This window comes from Callospermophilus lateralis, chromosome 5, assembly GCF_048772815.1.
Source record: "Callospermophilus lateralis isolate mCalLat2 chromosome 5, mCalLat2.hap1, whole genome shotgun sequence".
Lineage (NCBI taxonomy): Eukaryota > Metazoa > Chordata > Mammalia > Rodentia > Sciuridae > Callospermophilus > Callospermophilus lateralis.
Genome location: NC_135309.1, coordinates 103,718,402 through 103,737,516, shown reverse-complemented (window position 1 = coordinate 103,737,516; position 19,115 = coordinate 103,718,402). Strand labels below are relative to the sequence as shown.

Sequence of the window (19,115 nt, the reverse complement as noted above, 5' to 3'; positions counted from 1 at the left end):
TAAACCATTCCTTTTCTGCATGTAAAATATATTCTGGTAAAGTTGACAGATGAAAAACAAAAGGGTTGTGATAACTTTGAGGAAACAAAGAGGAGAGCTGGATGGGGTAGACCATGCCATATTAGCGGCGGTCTCTGTGGAGACATTAGTAAAGAGATCTTAGTTAAGTGAAGGAAAGAGCTATGCAAGTATCTGGGAGGAGAACATTCTAGAAGCAAGTGCTAAGGTCTTGAGGTACGTCTGTGGTAGGGAAAACTGCAGAGTCCATGGGAATGAAACTGATGCAGCTCCTCAAAATAGACAGTTGCTGGAAGGGAGTTCCCAAGCTTGTGTGAGAGAGTTCACGGAGGAGAGCTCCTAATCCATTTGAGTCCCCTCATACTAAAGACAAATTCTTTTGCAAACTCTCCTTGCCTTTTTTCCCCTTCATAGTTAACCTGTTTTTGTTTGTTTTTAAGAATCCATATTTCACCTAGATACAAACGCTGAGTTAGCATTACATGGCTTTCCTCCTAAGAGGGGCTTGAGTCCGTAAAAGCCATATATCTCTATAAACTGTGGCTTGTTTGGTCTTTGAGGAATGGTAGGCTGTATCCTCAGTTCTTAGTACAGTGTCTGGCACATAGTAGGTGAACAACATTTTTTGAATGACTTAATGACTTGAAGCTTAGTATGGAAGATGGAGGGTGGAGAACAAACTTACACACAACCAGTATGAAGTTTCCAGACAGACTCTGAGCTTTGATATCCTTTAGGAAATAAGATAATCATTAAAATTAAGTAATTTTTATAGGAAAAAATTAAGAATGTATATTTTGATAGACTTTTTTTTTTCAAATTTGAGGATATAGAAAGAAAATTTTCAGTATTAACAGTAGCCTTAAGAACCCTAAGAGTTAGTAGATATTAGATATGTGTTTTCAGACTTTAAAATGATTTACATCCTTTTTGGATACTGGGGGCTCTACCAACACCAGCTTCATTTTGAAAAATTGTTTTCTGCTGTCATCCTGTTTGTTAATACTTATCTGTCCCCTGGTAGGTTGCTTTCTGCAGTAGAGAGCACAGCTTCATTAGAGAACATTCCTGCTGCGTTTTCACTTTTTGAACATTATGATGACAGTTCAGCAAGGAGTGACCAGATGTTAAAGCAAGTGGCTGGTAAGCATTTTAATATATTAATTACCTTGATGAAATCTGGCAGCTTTTGCTTATTTATTCTGTAAAACTGGAAAAAGAAAACTGTTTATTATAAAATTTTAAAGCTAGACTCTGAAATGAAGCATGAGACCATCATCCCATTTCAGTGATAAACTGCATTTCCATTTGAAGCTTTATGACTGTGTTAGGAGGCGAGAGGAAGAAGGCTTGGAACCAGGGTCCTCTCTCTCTCTCTCTTCTTTTCCTTTTGAAAATAGGATTTATTTCTCTCTTTGTAAAAGAATTATTTATTTCATACCAATAACAGAGTATAGATGGAAAAAGGAATCAAATATTTTCATAAGCATTGAACTGATTTTTTCTTTATGAGTAGCTTCCCCGTCTTCAATTCAGTTCTTTTTCCTATTTTTTTTTTTAACCCAACAGATTAGCTGAGAGAAGTAACAGCTCAGCATCGTGGTCTGTAGCCAGGAACTTCCCACTCAGCTGTCAGGAGCATCCTGCCGGCTCTTCAAAATATTTTTTAATGTGCTATTTTAACAAACAAGACAATGAAACTTATTTAGATTTCTCAAAGCTACCATGTTTTGAGTTACTGACTTTCACTTACTGTACAATGTGCTCAGGTGCTTTTCTTAAAAGATGCTATATTCTTCCAAAGCTACTTTAAAGATGGCAGTCATGTTTAAATTGGCAATTCACTTTCATTCCTGTAGCAAGTTTTAGCTGAGGAACTAGTAAAAGACTACTGAGTCTTTAAAAAAACAAAATATGAAACAACCCCCCACAGCACACAAAAAAAGTCAAACCCGAACAACTCTTTATAAAGTGACGATTTCAGTTATTTAGCCCAAAGAATTTTCTTTCAAAATGTCTCAGAACAAAAAGGGTGTTTTCTTGTAATAACTTTCAGAGGCATTAAACTAGAGTAGTGATTGCAGACTAAGAAATTCTGATTAACGCAAAAGATCTTTTGCTTTTAAGTTTTTTTTTTAATGCTGTTGTTCATTTAGAAAATATATTTTTGAACTTTGGATGGATATTTTAGGGCTACATTATCACAAAAGATTAATGATTAACTCAGAAAGTGCACTGTGCAGTCCCTGAGGTTCTAACCCCTCTGTGGAGGAGACTCATCTCTGAGTGATTAATGCTGCTTTGTGTGTCTGCTTCACAGAACTGGAGCCCGGGGCGACTTGCTCCTAAGTAGAGTTGTTTTGTGACCAATGACAACTCTCACCTTAAAGTCCTCACATGTACCTGAAAAACTAATCTGATGACACCATACCCAAACTAAGCAGATGGAATGAGGAAACATGAGGCTTTCCCATGAGAATGAGCAGATCCTAGCATGTGCTCCATAACTTGCAGGAGGCCGAGTACTATAGAGAATGTTGAGCATAGCCAACTACCTAATCTCACAACAGCCCCAGGGGTTGATAACAACCTTTGTTGATATTTCCACTTGTTGGATGAGAAAAGAGAGGAATGGAACAATGTGTTTTCCAAAATTATGCAGTTGGTTGGGAAGGTCATGGGGACTTTGGCTTCAGAGTCTTGGCTCAGTAGTACAGAGGCAGAGTGAGTGAGCACACTGCTGTGAGAAAGGAGATAGATGGGGATTAGTGATAGCTAGCGTTCCTTGACTCTGACTCCTAGGATTTTTTTTTTAAGTCTGCAATTAAATATACATGACATAAAATTTATCACCTCAGCCATTTTTATTTGTACAGGTCAGTGTCATTAATTACGTTCATATCACTTTTCCACTATTACCTCCAAAACTCTTCATCTTGCAAAACTTAAACTCTATACTCATTAAACATCAACTCCCTATTCCCCTCATTCCTCCAGCCCCTGGAAATCACCTTTCTACTTTCTGTTTCTATGAATTTGATTATTCTAGGTACCTCATCTAGATGAAATCATATATAGTAATTTATCTATTTATAATTTGCTTATTTCACTTAGCATGTTATCCTGCTGTTCATTCATTTTGTAGCATGTGTCAGAACTTTATAAGATAGAATAACATGTTTTTTTGTTTGTATGTACCACACTTTGCTCATGGTCCATCTGTCCATTCATCTATATATCCTTCCATTGATAAACACTTGGGTGACTTCCACCTCTTGGCTTTTGTGAATAGTGCTGCTCTCCTGGAGGCTTTTTGGAAGTGAGGTTGAGAAGAAATCTGTATTTGGTCACAGGTACTGAAGTCCAAATTGACTAATGCTTAGCTCTCTCTGTGTGACAGCTCTTTATGGGCACATCCCATCAGACAGAAGGAATCCATGCGGTGATTCCTCTGTCCAGTACCTTATCTTCTGGTAAAGAAGCCCTCTGCTTCCATTTTGTTCTGATGTTTTTGTTTTTGTCAACACACTTATTCAAGTTCATCACTACAAAAGTGTAAAGGGAATTACTAACATAAAAAAAATCTGGGTCTTTGATGTTCATTTGCCACATAGGAATTGCAAATCCAGCCGTGATTAGATCACATTTATGAAATATCCATATTCCTCTTTTCATCTTATAATACTTTGAAAAGTGAAAGTATTTTCTATTTTTGAAAAAGTGTTTTCACTTTAATTATTTGGGGGGTAGGAGAACATTAGGAACAAAATTATTTCTAGTTGACATGCTTTAATTTCCTATATCTGTTTCTTTCTTAAAATTAGGTGATTTTGGAAGGACCAATTATCTGTTTTAAGTTTGTTTAGTTGCCCAAGAGAGAAGAGTAAAAAGATATTACCCATTTAAAAAAGCAAATGTAGATGAATGTGCAACTCATAGAAAGAAACTGGAGAGCAATTTCATTGCTCATGCCTCAAGGAGTTCCCTAGAACTGCTTCAAAGACAATGGACAATATTTGTACCATTCTGTTCATCTCTTTCGTAAATCTAGGTAACACGAGGATTTACTGAACTGTCTGTCTGGATGGGCTTCTGTAGCATGTGACACAGATTTTCTGTGGGGAAGACAAAACAATGAAGTCAAAGATGGTATAAGTGTCTCTGAACCACTGCCAGTCTTTGGGGTGGGGCTCTCCAGGTGGGCCTCAGCAGGTCTTCCCTCTGTGGCTGCCATTATTTACCAGGTGCTGGCCCAGGTTCAACTTCCATCTATGGGAAATTCCTGCCTCTTCCCTTCATGTGCTGTGTTTCTGCCAAGGCCATCTTGCCTTCATGAACCAGTCACCACAGGTTATATGTTGGGCGTATTTGTTAAGCACTCCATACACAATATCCTGCTTCTTACAACAGTCCTAGGAGGTGATGGTTTTCTCATTTTAAAGCTGGGGAAACTGAAGCTAAGATAATGTAGTTAGTAAGTGGGGATCTGGCCAGCCTCTCTGCTCTGAAGCCTATGAACTACACCATTTTTTCTATCCTGTTTCTCATTTTTTATAACTATGTATTCTTCAGCTCTTTATCTTGAATGAATCTTTTCAATTTATCTTTTTGTTACATTCTTTAGATCCACTTTTTTTTTCTTATTTTAACCTTCTTATTGAACTAAACTTTGTTTTCCTTTAGTGTCAACTTTCAACAAATTTATCTTTTGAAATTTGGTCCATCTTATTTCAGTAAACTTATCTCTCAGGAAATGGTTGGCTGAGGAAAACACACACACACACACACAAAATTTAAAACATGATATATTTTTTTAAACTATGGGAATAGCTTTTTCCCCTAACTTATAAAATATGTTCAATGTTTTGTCATAAATTTTAGAAGAGAGTTAAATAGAGCTTGATTTATGGTATTATTTATATCATTAAGGCTTAATATCAATAATTATAAACTTTTAAAAAATCCCTAGTAAAAAAAAAACACTTGAGAATATTATTGTCTTTAAATTCAGAATAACAAAATTATGCTATGTCTAAAACTTATACCTGATTCAATTAATATAGGACTTTTTTCCTATGTAATTTTTATATATAAATTTTTTAAAAATCAGCCATCATAGCTATATTGGAAAGAAAACACGGGATCGTAGTTTCAGAAAGTGTATTTTGATATTTTTTTAATATCAAATATATTTCAACTCCTTGAATATATTTCAACTCCTTCTACAAAGGTTTTCAATGGTCTGTATATTATGAATGTAGACTCTATATTTTTGGTAGGGGAGGTACCAGGGATTGAACCCAGGGATACTCAGCCATTGAACCACGTCCTCAGCCCTATTATATTTTATTTAGAGACTGTGTCTCACTGAGTTGCTTAGTGTCTCGCTTTTGCTGAGGCTGCCTTTGAACTTGAGATCTTCCTGTCTCAGCCTCCCGAGCTGATGGGGTTGAGGGTGGAAGGATTATAGTCATGCACCACTGCGCCCCAGTTAGACTCTGTCTTGCTATAGAACAATATAGCATTGGTTATCTAGCAAAGGAATGCTTTTTATTTTAAAGGAAAACTATTTCATTTGATATATCTTCTAACCTGTATTTTTATTGCTTCAAATATAGGACTACAGAAGAGTATTATCCAGTGATCCCAGTTTGGGACCCATTTTGTGTATTATATGTGCACATATAAACTGCATAGAAAACATTATGGAGGAATACATACTCAACTGTAACAGTGATTGTTGTATAACAGTGATTATAATTGGGGTTGGGTGTTGGAAACAGGAACTCTATGTATTTCTATTTTGTTTGATTTTTTCCATAAATGTAAGTAAGGTTTGCAGAGCAGCTAATCAACAAGCACATCATTAGTTACAGTAAGTTGTACCTATATTCCAGTTCCACAGCCTCCTAGACTAGAACCTCAGGAACCAAATTCTGCCACCAGCACCACAATTGCAGTTTATTGGAGCATGAACAAGGAAGATGTCATCGATTCATTCCAGGTGTACTGCATGGAGGAGCCTCAAGATGACCAAGAAGTGAACGGTAGGATTGCAAACACAAATACACATGCAGGTGCTATTTCGGCATCTTAAGATGAAGGGCTTGGGGCTGGGGATGTGGCTCAAGTGGTAGCGCGCTCGCCTGGCATGTGTGCGGCCCGGGTTCGATCCTCAGCACCACATACAAAGAAAGATGTTGTGTACGCCAAAAACTAAATATATATATATAAATTCTCTCTCTCTCACTCTTTCTAAAAAAAAAGATGAAGTACTTAAATCTATATGTATTATGACTCTTTTCACAAAGCATCGGTAGCTACTTACAAAACAATACTAACAAAAACTCAATGACCACATAATAAAATAATAACAGAAAGGCAAAATTTGGAAATCAGGATCAAGGAAAACAAGAAAAAAAAAACACATAAATATCACCATAATGGTCAACATGAATTTTGTAATTGAGATTCAAATTTGACTTCAGGCTCTCAGAATAACAGAACAGTTAAGTGATTCTCGTTGTCAGAAAGGTGGTAACATACCAGAGTTTCAGGGAAAACAAAGTTTTAACCAGTATTGAAGTCTGAAAGATGGCTGCAACATGTCCCATTTCATAGAGGAAAATGAACTGTGTACAGGATTCTGTCCTCCACAGTAACAGTAGTGCAGATGCAGTGTTGGATGTCATGGTTGGCAGCTTCTCAGATCTATTTGACAAAAGGCACAAACAAACCTTAGTTTGATTGAGGCTTTGAGACATGGGGTAGTCTTCCCGTGTCCCAAGTTAATGTGTGGAATGAAGTGAAAGTGCTTAATGGGGTGAGTGGATGGCATGCCTTACAAACTGAGCCTTGGGAAAGATCTCTCTGCTCAGTAGGACTTCTAGGAAGACCTGGAAACCAGGCAGTTGGGGGTTGTACTTCCTGATGAATCAGAACTGCATGTGCTGGTGTTCTGTGTTGCTTGTTGAAGACAGACTCACATACCTTGGAAACTAGATGAGCACGTGGCAGGATTGACTTACTGTTACAAAACTCAGGAGCCCAATTTGTCATAAGGAATGAATTGTAACCTATTTCCCTATTACTAATATTTAAGTCTTGTGAAATGTCATGTGATAATTTTATACAGAAAAAAATCACACACACACACACACACACACACACACACACAAGCAAACATAAACATAGTGTAAAGTTGGCTAAATCTGTCTATAAGGACTTCCATTTAGTTGAAGACCTGTTACTATATTCCTGTCATAACACAAGGAAGTGTGTGTTACATCCCCTTTAGCAAATGAGAATACTGATCTGAGGTCAGGTAGTTGTGCAAGGCTATACAATTTGTAAATGTCAAGGGCAGGACACAAACACATTTTATTCAGACTCATAAACAAAAGCTTGTATTTATGTTTGTCTCTGTATTTATTTTTTTACTCTATACTTCATTTCTTTTTATATCTCGCTCTATCATGAGACATCCCGGCACCTGAAGACCCCTCTTAATAATTAGTTATTGCTCAGAGTATTTTGTTTTGATTTCACCTCACCCTGTCCCAAACACTTCCCTATCCCATGTTCAATGCCTTGAACTGTGCTGGTGACAGTTATCTGATGATATATGTATGCTCTGATACCGTGCTATGTGTGATAAGGTCTCCAGGAACATATGTAATGTGCATAGTCAAAATAAGGGCCTAATGGAGTGATTGCACTGAAAACTCAGTCACAATTTATGGGTTATGGGGAAAATGTTTTTTAGTGTATTAGTCCTTAGAACATCTTTTTGAACTGAACTATCTATCCTGAACTATATCACATTGGAGAGAGGGAATTGAAGAGACCTGCTAACTTGACAAGCTCCTAAATTTATTTGGATTCTTTTTTTTTTTTTTTTGGGTACTGGGGATTAAACTCAGGGGCACTTGACCACTGAACCACATCCCCAGCCCTATTTTGTATTTTATTTAGAGACAGGGTCTCATTGAGTTGCTTAAAGCCTTGTTTTTTGCTGAGGCTGGCTTTGAACTCACAGTCCTTCTGTCTCAGCCTCCTGAGCTCCTGGGATTATATGCATGCACCACCACACACGGCACAATCTGGATTCCTTTATTTTCTTTCTATCTATCTATCTATCTATCTATCTATCTATCTATCCATTTTTTGTGGTGCTGAGGATAGAACTCAGGCCTTCATACATGCTAGGCAAGTGCTGTACACTGCTACCACTTAACTGGAGAAATTTTAAAGATGTGACATTCAAGAGCAATAGGGAGGGCTGGGGATGTGGCTCAAGTGGTAGCGCGCTCGCTTGGCATGCGTGCGACCCGGGTTCGATTCTCAGCACCACGTACAAACAAGGATGTTTGTTTTTTTTTGTACAAACAAGGATGTTGTGTCCGCCGATAACTAACTCTCTCTCTCTCTCCTCTCTCACTCTCTCACTCTCTCTTTAAAAAAAAAAAAAATGCTCAGATTGTACAGTTTGTGAATTAGCTTTAATAAAGCTGCTTTAAAAAAAAAAAAAAAAAAAGAGCAATAGGGAGGGTAACTGAAATTACCATAGGCTAATTTAAAAAAGAAAATTATCCTTTTTAAAGGATAGAAAGTTTCACTAAAAATAATCAGTTTGGCCCAACAGGGCAGGTGTTCAAAATAGTATTGAGTAACATTTACTAAAAAAATGAAAGGAAAATAGTTTAAGAAATTTAAAAGGTAAATATCTTGATCTAACAAAGTTACTTCTTAGAAGAGTGAAGACCCATCAAAGTTACTTACATATTTCTATAAATTATAGAAAGATCTAGTTTAGAGAATTCTGGAATTCTGAGAAGAAACCAGGGTTTGAAACTTGGAAAGTCATACTGAATATCAAAAATACTTTACAAATTCATAGAAATGCTTTGTAACATTTTAGGTTTAGAAAACACAGGGTTGTCCTTTTTTATTATCTACTCCTGTGAAATGCTGGTATTGGTTCTTAGGGATTTTCTTGAGAATGTGTTACTGAGATTTAGGCTAACATAAACTTTATGCAATTTTAATATTTGCTATTGAAATAAGTTACTTTAATTGTGGTATATGAAGCTCAGAATTTTACTAAAATGCTATTATTTTCTGATAAATGTTTGCAAGTAATACTATGTCATTCTAAATGTCTCTTTTTCAAATGCTCTTGCTTTCTTATGTATTCTAAGGAGCTAATTATCACAATGATATCTATAAAGTTATAATAATGGTTTGCTTATTCTAGTAAAAAAATAGACACTGCTTTTTTTCAAAAACTATAATGTCTAGTTAACTTTGTAAGACACCTTAGAGTTTCTGATTGTGTTTTATGCTAGAGTTGGTAGAAGAATACAGATTGACAGTGAAAGAAAGCTACTGCATTTTTGAAGATTTGGAACCTGACCGATGCTATAAAGTCTGGGTAATGGCTGTGAACTTCACTGGATGTAGCCTACCCAGTGAAAGAGCAATTTTTAGAACAGGTAAGGGGATGCAAAGGTGTGTTAGGAAGCTTCGTAGATTATTGATATATATATAATACTAGATCAACTAGTATTAATGAAATACCTGTTACATGGGGTGTTGGGCAAAGTGCTGAATTATACAATGGTAAGATGAGTTTCTGTTTGCAAAAAGCTCAGAGTCAAGTGAGGGGGAGAGAGAAACAGAAGATCATAGGCAGTGGTTTGTAAGAGGCACCATCCAGGTATGTGCAGGTTATTATGTGAGCACTACAGAGAGGTACCCAAGACAGCCAGGGGAGGGGCAGGTTAAGGAATGATTCTTAGAGCTGATGCCTTAGTAAAATCCTTTGAAGGATCAGTAGGAAGTCATGTGTTAAGGAAGCACATTCCTCTTGAAGAAGATATATGAGGGGAGACATCAAGGGAGGAAACAGAATGGAATGTGCAGGATATTATTAGAAGTTTGATGTTATTTCTTTGACTTAAAAATAAGGAAAGACATGAGGCGAGAAAGGCTAATAAAACAGAGGCTCTGTATTAAGGTCAGAAGCTTGGGTGTCATTGTATTGATGCTGGGAGACTTTGTTTACTTTTCATTGCTGTGACTAAATACTTGAAAAAAACAACTTAAAGGAGGAAAGATGTATTTTGGCTCACAGTTTCAGAGCTTACAGTCCTTGGCTTGCTGGCTCCATGTTTCTGGGCTGGTGGTAAGGCAGAAAACATCATGGTGGGAAAGGTATCACAGAGCAAAGCCACTTGCTTTATGGCAGCTGGGAAGCAGAGGGAGAGGTTGGGGACAAGATATACCTTTCCAGGGCACACTTCCAGTGACCTGCTTCTTCCAATGAGGCCCATCTTCTAAAGTTTTTATCACTTCCCAAAAACAAACAAACAAACAAAAAAAACATCAGCTGTGAGCCCGTTAGTGGACTAATCCATTGCTGACATCAAGAGCTCTCATGATCCAATCACTCTTTGAGTCTTACTTCTGAACACTGCTTGATTGGGGACCAAACCTTCAACACTTAGACCTTTGAGGGACATTCAAGATTCAAACTATAATAGAGAATCCAAGATGTTTTAAGTGCTGCCATCCCAGCAGGAATACGATCTCATGATGAAATCTTTCCCCAGGGGGCTGCAGCAGGTCTCCACATCAGATTGTCTCAAGGCAAGAAATAGGTTGCTCCTACCCATTAACCCTTTACCCTGCCTTCTTTCCTTTTAAAACAAACCTTTATTGAGAACATGCTGGGAATCAGATCATGACTAACTTTTGTGTAAAAGGAGAGGGGCAAGCATTTTGATTTTTATTTGATTGTAGAGGAGATGTATTCAGAAACCAGGGTGTGATTTATAGGCAATTAATGTCGAGGCTGTTTGGGATGGGCGAGAACTGGGAAATTTAGAAGGCAGAGGAGGGAGATTTTTCATAACATAAATTTTAATCTCTTTGAGGTTTTCAGACCAGAATAAATTTTCTGATAAAAATTTTAAAATAAAATCATGCCTAACCATTCTTCCCAGGCGACAGGGAAGCAGAGCTGGCATTGCTCCGTGAATGACTTCCTTCTCTTTCTGCAGCACCCTCAACCCCTGTGATTCGGGCTGAGGATTGCACTGTATGTTGGAACACTGCTACAATCCGATGGCGGCCTGCCAACCCAGAGGCCACGGAGACCTACACTCTGGAGTACTGCAGACAGCACTCTCCTGAAGGCGAGGGCCTCAGGTAAGGGAGCTTGCCCAGAGCCCCAGGCAGTGGCTCAGGTTCTAAGCTACCCTCTGAATTTAAGCTCACCAAGAGAGAAAAGCATCCTCAAATCCTGCTGAGCTAACTAAGCTGTGGATTTGATTTGCAGCTTCATCACTATTCATCAATGAACTCCAAGTTTGTAATAAAACACATGCTACAATACAGAATAATAACTCCCTTGTAAGAAAAATGTATGTGAATTTTAATAAGATTGAACGTTCTGTGAGGTATATTTAACTTGAGTCATTAGATAAAATTTATGCATATTTTATGCACTTTTTACTAGCTCTATAAGAACAGGTACCACCTAACTGGAGAAACTAATACTGAACTTGTGTGTAATGTAAATCTGAATGCCTCCATGATGTATTGGTATCATAAAGGAGCTAATTACATATACATTATCACAGAGACATACCTACCTCTCCAAAGAACATGAAAAATCTACAGATTTTTCTAGTAAAAAAAAAAAAAAGGGTGAAGCTCTCTCACTAAAATGATGAAGCCAAAATTTATCAATAAGGAGCCATGTATCCAGTAGGCATTTGGTAAACATTAGCTCACCTATGAAGTGATATTTCCTTAACCTCTAAAGTTCTGGCTTTAGAACAACTTCACAGACCAATATTATTATTAATAATTATATTTTGATAAGGGATATTTTGGTTTTCTTTTTTTACCAAGTTTACTGAGATAAACTATTTTGGTAGGATATAGAAATGAGGGATAGTAGTAAGAAATTAGACAGCTTTTTAATGAAGTGTATTCTTTAAGTTCTTGATTAACTTCACGATCAATCAGCAGCTATTTACTTAGTTATGGTGTGAGATTTCCTATGACTGGGCAATAATTATAGTGCTTTCAAGTAGAAGACAGGCTTTATAAAATAGTGATCAAAGGATGGATTGGGATTGGGTGGAGTGCATAGGGGAAGGATGTAGGCAGCAGAAGTGAGATCATAGGAAATGTACAGTAGACATCTCGGCTCATGAGCTGACTGCTGGAAGGCAGGCTTCAGGAATCAACAGACAGCTGAGGAATCAACAGATAGCTGAGAGGTGACCTCTGGCCAGGAAAGAACAGTAGGTTGGGGTGTGGGGGGGAAATCATTGAATTTTACTGAGCATTTCCTCTGTGTCCATTGCTGGTCTTAGTGCTTTGTGTATGTTGTTTCGTTTAATCCTTACAAGATCCCTGGGAGAGACACTTTGGGAGACTACTTAGCTAGCAAGTGGCAATCAGGATCCAAATTTCATTTTGTCAGATTTCAAAGTTCAAGCTGTTAACATGTTTCACATCACTCAGGGGAGTCCTACATCTTACCTGCAAAGTCCCCTTGATACTATGAGAATCTTATTTCAGGAGTGCCTATATCTCAGGGCAGTTTTCCCCACCATCAGTGAGGAAAGCCCTTTCTCTCTGAAGCAAGATCAGATTGTTAAGGAGTACTGTGAAATGACTCATCTCTGTTATGGTACCCGTCCCCAGTTGGCATTTGCATAAATCATATCAGCACAGTTGGATACTTAAATCAACAGAAATCTGGAAAACTTGAGACCTAGCAGCCATCTTTCTGAGGGAACTGTGATGTCATCTCATAACCATGGCTATAGGGAGAAGGAAAAGGGGAGAAGGAAGGAGAAGTGGTGTCCACTCATAGCCTTCAATGTGCCAGCAATTGTACTTGCTCTCATTTAACCTCTCCATAGTCCTGTGAGGTAGGCAGTGATCTCTGTCTCATCAGAGAATGTTGATGATTTGGCCAAGGTATTAAGTGGAGAGTTTGGAGTTAGGATTCAAAACCAGATCTGTCTTATTCTTTAGTTTAGTTGTAAATTCTTTTCATTATGCAGGTTGAGTTGACACACCTCAACAGCCTGACAAATGGGAGTTACTGTACATCTTTAGTTTCCCTTATTACACAAAAAAACACAGAGATGAAAAGATAATGTACCACCATTCAAATCTCATTTGATTGAAGTTTTTCCTTTGCCTGATCATCCTAAGGATCTCAAAACTATTTTAAAAGGGGTGGATCAGGCTGGGGATATAGCTCAGTGGAAGAGCACTTGCCTAGCATGCTCAAGGCCCTGGGCTTAATCTTCAGTACCATGTTGGGGGAAAGGGGCAGAAATGTCAACCACCAATTTCATCAAAACCAAAGTAGAACTTATTGAAACATAAAACTTGTTATTGGTTTATTCTATTTGAAAATTCTATCTGAGACTTTGCCAGTGATTTCATTTTTTTTTCCTGTTGTAAGAGAGCACATGAAGAGTTGGATACGTAGTTTATAGTAGTTTTGACAAAGATCTTTTGTCAGCAAGTAGATATAATCCAGCAAATTTAGAAATTAAGAGAAAGTTCACATGCAGAGCCCTCTTGATAGTTTGAAGTTGAGCTGGAGATGGAGTTATTTTAATATATGTGCTCAAAGACTCTTCAGTACTAGGAGGGGCAACGGTATGCCCAACCCATGGTCCAGAGGTGGCTTTCCAGTCTTTGGATCTCTGCTACATCTGACAATAGATAGTTTTGGAAGCAAGTAAAATTTTCTTGGCCACAAATTATTACCCTGTTTGTTTGCCAAGTCTATTGCTGATCCACTACATCAGAACCATTCCTCATCAATACAGGCCTTGAAGGCCAGCCTCAACAGACAGGAGTCAGCTCAGTGGTTCATCCTTCATCTCAGAGACAGAGACCCAGGACTACAAAACTTATCTGTATCTCCTTGGTTTCCAATCTGAGAGTTCAGGATGAAAGAAAAAAAAATCTGCTTTTTGGAAATAAATGTGTATCTTAGATCTCCTGACCCATCTGGTCCTTACAACCAACTTTAAAAATATCCCTCCAGGGTCTGATGTTTCAAAACTATAAAATATGAACTAGTCAGCTAAAATATATGGAGCTTAGTCTGTAAGATGTTAGCTATGGGGAACCAGTCAGACAGTAGAATTCATAAATAAAGAACTATAAGCTGATCACTTCTAGTTGTCAAATGGAAACAATTCCTACTTTCTTTGCATGTATTAGGATCACATTCTTCTTTTTCTTCTTCTTTTTTTTTCACTCTTGGAAAGAACATCAAGACAAGGGTTGTCTGATCCCACTCATTTATTGTCTCCTTTAAACGATCATTATGCAAAATCATAGCCTCAATGAGTGAGACAGTGTCTGGCATACTGTAGCTACTGAACGAATATGTGTTATTTGAATGGGTAAATATTTCAATTAGTATTAAAACATAATACTGACCATAACAAAAGTTAGGTTAGCTTTGAGGATAATTTGAAAAAAAAAATAAATTGTGCCAACAAAGTAGAGATAGGACTAGTCTAATGTGTGGGCTAGAAATCTTTCTTTGGATGCTTATAGAGAAAAACATTTACAATCCTACTTACTCTTTGATCATGTAATCTTCATACAATTTCTGGGTTCCATGGAAAATCTCTATACTAAACCGGATTCAAAAATTGACCCAAAGGTCACTGAAGGGAGTAAGGCAGATCAAAGATTACTTCTTTTGGACGTGGCTCAGTTCAGTGGAACCTAGACCACAAAGTAGGTGAAGATAGGCGTACAGAACAAGTAAGTGAATAAATGAATGGGTGAATGGATTTACCAATCTCCTTTTGTCCTTGTACTTTTTGTTCAACTGCTGGAATCTCTAGCCAAAGAGAGAGGGAGCAAAAATGAAATGAGTTCCCATCTTTTTTCCACCCCCAATCCCTGAAAATATAGGCAGCCTTAAAAGCTCTTGTTTGGTGTAGGAAGAACAGTTGAAAGGAAATGAAAAAGGATGAGTAATATTAAATCAGACACACATGCACACATATATACACACTCACTCACTCACTCACTCACTCAGAGGGAGGGCATTAATTGTCCTTTAGATTGGGGACTTTAATTTTGGTTGCCAGAACAGAATCATATCCACCTTCAGATCTGCATTCATTCTGCAGGTATGATGGCCTCTAGATATTCCAATTTAAGACCAAAGGTGTTGGTTGAACTCTTAGGGTAGGTGTTTGAATGGAATGAGCCTACTGTGCCCTCAAGTTCCGTGATGCAATGTCTGAAATAGCTGAGCAGTTGCCTCCCTTCCATAATCCTCACAAAAAATTTGCATATTTTTGCATGTGGGCACTGAGGCTTGGTCCCAGCAGTTGGCCCCTGTTGGGACTGGAGGTGGGTGAGAGTGACAATCTTCTGCTTGTGTGCGGGGGCCCAGGGAGCCCCTACTCTCCCTCTTCCTGTTTTTCTTTGAATGCTCTCCTCAGGTTGGGTGGGCTCAAAACACTTTCAAAAATTTTCCACCGCTCTGCTGTTTCCTCAGCTGTTCTGTCTCTCCTGTGTGGAGAGAAGTCAGCAGAAGTGTGGGTGGAGGAGGGAAAACTGAGAGAAATATAGTACAGGGATTAGCTGTGTGGGCTGTGCAGAGAGAAGCTGTGCATTGAATGACAAATCTGTGAGACTCAATACTCCACAAAGTAGTTGGGAGTGAGCTTCCTGCTCCCTGGTGCTGGCCAAGATTACGGGGGCCAGGAGGACCACCCCCCCACCCCGGGTCACCCTCCAGTGTGAGCATCCCTAGAGGAGGTGGGCTCTGTGGCTGGGTTTGTGAGATGATCTTCCTCCTGCTTCCAGCAGCTCGTGGGACCATAACCTGCTCCATGTTTGCTTCACAGTGACAGAAAGGCCACTGACATGATTGGACCAAAATTCATAGTGTGATTGATTGCTGGCCACAGATCTTTATATGGTATTCTTTTCTTGATCCAAATTGTAATATCCATCCGCAGGCAGTTGTTGAGAAAGTGAGTTATGTGAAGATGATCCCCTCCCAGCGTTCTTGGCATTTGGCTTTTTCTACATGAAATCTTTCTTTCCAAATGAGTCTAATTTGACTTTGATCATTTAAAAAAATCTCAGGCACCTCCTGGTTGTAAGTAAAATCTCAATCAATGGAAACTCAACCTGCCCCTTCACTTCTAACTTATGTTGTGTCAGTTTCCAAAAGTATTCAAGTTGTTCACAGTAGAAGACCCAGACATGACAGAACCCCTGAAACAGCCCTGTAAGAACAAGAGGCAGATAATAAGGCAGGGGTGAGGAGACTGTATCCAAAAGCACAGATTAAGAACAGTACCTCAATGGAACATAAAATTCAAATCTGAACTTCCTGGCAGCTCAAGTGAAAACTGGAGAGAGGGGGAGAGAGCAAGAGGGAGAAGAAAGAAATTACATAACTCATCTCTTTTCTAAAAGGAAACACAGCATTTCACTAAGAGAGACAATTATATTTCTTGACATTCAGCTCTAAGATGAATTTTTCATGTAGATCTTTATATAAGGGCTATTGAACAAGATAATAGCGATTGTCTTTAAGAACAGTTTTACAAAAGATGCAAAAACATTCTCTATGTGATTTTTTTTTTTTAAACGAGATCTGAAAGCATTAATGGTAAATAACTGTTCTGTGTGGGCAAGTCTAGTGGGGACCTAAAGTAATTGTCCACATAAGTGGCCAGGGAGTGCTAAAGGAGAGCTTAGAGAATCCAGAGGAATGAATGCTATGAGGCTCCTGGGATTCTCTGCCTGAATTATAAATGGTATCATTCAGGCTTTGGAGGAAAACTATGGAGAAAACAAAACCCCAGGCTCCTTCTATTGGAACCTTTGGCTCATGTTGATTTTATGAGAGATTCTAACTACAGGGAAGATTAAGTCCCATGGCTGTAAGCATTCAACCCCTGTTTTGTTTTGTTTTTTTAAATTTTCTTAATACTATTATGAACTAATGTTGACATTTAGTTAACACCCAGTCTCTTAATATTCTTACTTTAACAAAGAAAAATAGTTCTGTTCAAAATTTTTTATTGACCAAGTTTTTCTTAAAAAAAAGAATAAATATATAAAATTTTTTCTTCTTGATCCTGATTTAATGAAAAATTTTCATCCTAAACAAAATTTCCACATTTATATTTAGTTAAGATTTTATGAATTGCTTCAAATAGCCAAGGCTACTGGGTTAGTTGTTCTTTATTTAACATGGCTTATGTTTTTTTTTTAATATTTATTTTTTAGTTGTAGTTGAACACAATACCTTTATTTTATTTATTTTTATGTGGTGCCGACGATCAAACTCAGGGCCTTGCATGTGCTAGGTGGAGTCTCCTACCGCTGAGACACAACCCCAGCCCACATTGCTTATGTTATCAAGTAGTTTTCTTGTTTCTCCTTTCTACCCCTTCACACCTCACACTATTGTGTTTCCCAAACCTCACTGATCATAAAAATTGAGTGGAATGATTGGTTAACATTCCGACTCACCAGCCCCTCTTAAGAGAGCCTAGTGTAGACTGCACAGGAGGCCTGCTCCCATTGGGAAGCACTGCTTCTCTAGCAGGCCCCACAGGGCCCACATGCGCTCTGTTCACAATGCACAGTAAATGGTGTTGACTGACTGGCTGGATGTTGGTGCTGCCAATGTGAATGCCAGTAAGAGCCAACTGTGTTTTTAAAAAACAATTCATGCTTAACCATCTGCTGTGCACTGCAGTGACAGCACTATCTGTAGGCTGCTTCCAGGAGTCATGGCACTGGCTTCCTCCATATTGTTTGTACACAGACTGCCTCCTCCCCTGGGGAGAGAGGCATTCAGACCCAGGTGTTAAACATGGCAGCACAGAGAAACAAGCTACTTTACTGAGTTTGAACAAATGCGCACATCGAGATTCTGCAAACACATTTAACCAATTCCTAAACACCTTCCTGACCTGGCAATATAGCTCTTAAAAGTAAATTAATTAATTTGGGGTAAATTTTGGGTAGATGCCTTTGGTACAGATTCAAAAGATAGAGAAGGGAATACAGTGAAAATTAGTTTCCTTTCACCCTATTCTTACCTACTCACTTCTCATCCTAGGAGACCACTACTGTTACCTGATTCATATACGTACTTTTAGACAGTCTGTGCATATACAAGCATCTATAGTTTTTCAACAAATGGAAGTATACTGTGTATATTTCAACCACCTTGCTTTTCTTGCTTAAAAATTTTCGCCTTGGGAAACATCCCATATCAATACATTTGGAACTGCCTCGATTAAAAAACAACTCCATTGCATTCTGTTTTAATGCTGTAATTTAGTTTATTTGACCAGTTGAGAGACATTGAAGTTGTTCCATTCTCCTGCTATCATAAACAATGCTGCAGTGAGCAACATGGAACACATACAATTCCACACATGTGCAAATATCATTTGTGGGATAAATTTCTCAAAGGAGCATGACTGGTTAAAAAACATTTTAAATTTGGATAGATATCACCAAATTGTGTCCGTTAGGGGTCATGAAGTTGACGCTGGGCTAGCAGTGTGTAAGGGTGCTTGGCGTGTACCTTTGCCTATATATGGTATGATAAAACTTACAATCTTTGAAAAATAGAAAACAGAGTCTTATTATAGTTAAAGCATGCATTTCTATTGTTGGATGGAACATCTTTTCTTACGTTTCAGAGCTGTGTACTTCCTTTTTATGAACTGTTCATTTGATTTACTTTTTTTTTTTTCCCTGTTAGATTGGGGCATTTTTTTCTTATTGATTTATAGAAGCTTTTTTTTCCCCCTTTGAGGAAGTTAACTTTCATGTGTGATGTGAGTTGTGAAACTTTGATATTTTTTGCCATGCATTTTTAATATTAATATAGTTGAATATGTCAGTCTTTTTTGAAAATAGCTTTTACTTTTTTGTGTAATATTTTAAAATGCCTTATCTCTCTCGCACTCTCCTGTACACATAAACACACACTCTGTGTATATATACATATGTATATATATATTTTTTTTCTCCCATGC

At 38.0% G+C, this 19,115-nt stretch overlaps 1 protein-coding gene across 1 annotated transcript in view; it reads left to right on the top strand.

Annotated features, from left to right (window-relative positions):
• Positions 1-19,115, top strand: part of Cmya5 (cardiomyopathy associated 5) — an 87,227-nt gene that overhangs the window by 53,115 nt on the left and 14,997 nt on the right. The window contains exons 6-9 of the mRNA XM_076857081.2: positions 1,043-1,161; positions 5,916-6,065; positions 9,366-9,512; positions 11,082-11,229. Coding sequence (XP_076713196.1) covers positions 1,043-1,161; positions 5,916-6,065; positions 9,366-9,512; positions 11,082-11,229 — 564 coding nt within the window. The remainder of the gene's footprint in view (positions 1-1,042; positions 1,162-5,915; positions 6,066-9,365; positions 9,513-11,081; positions 11,230-19,115) is intronic.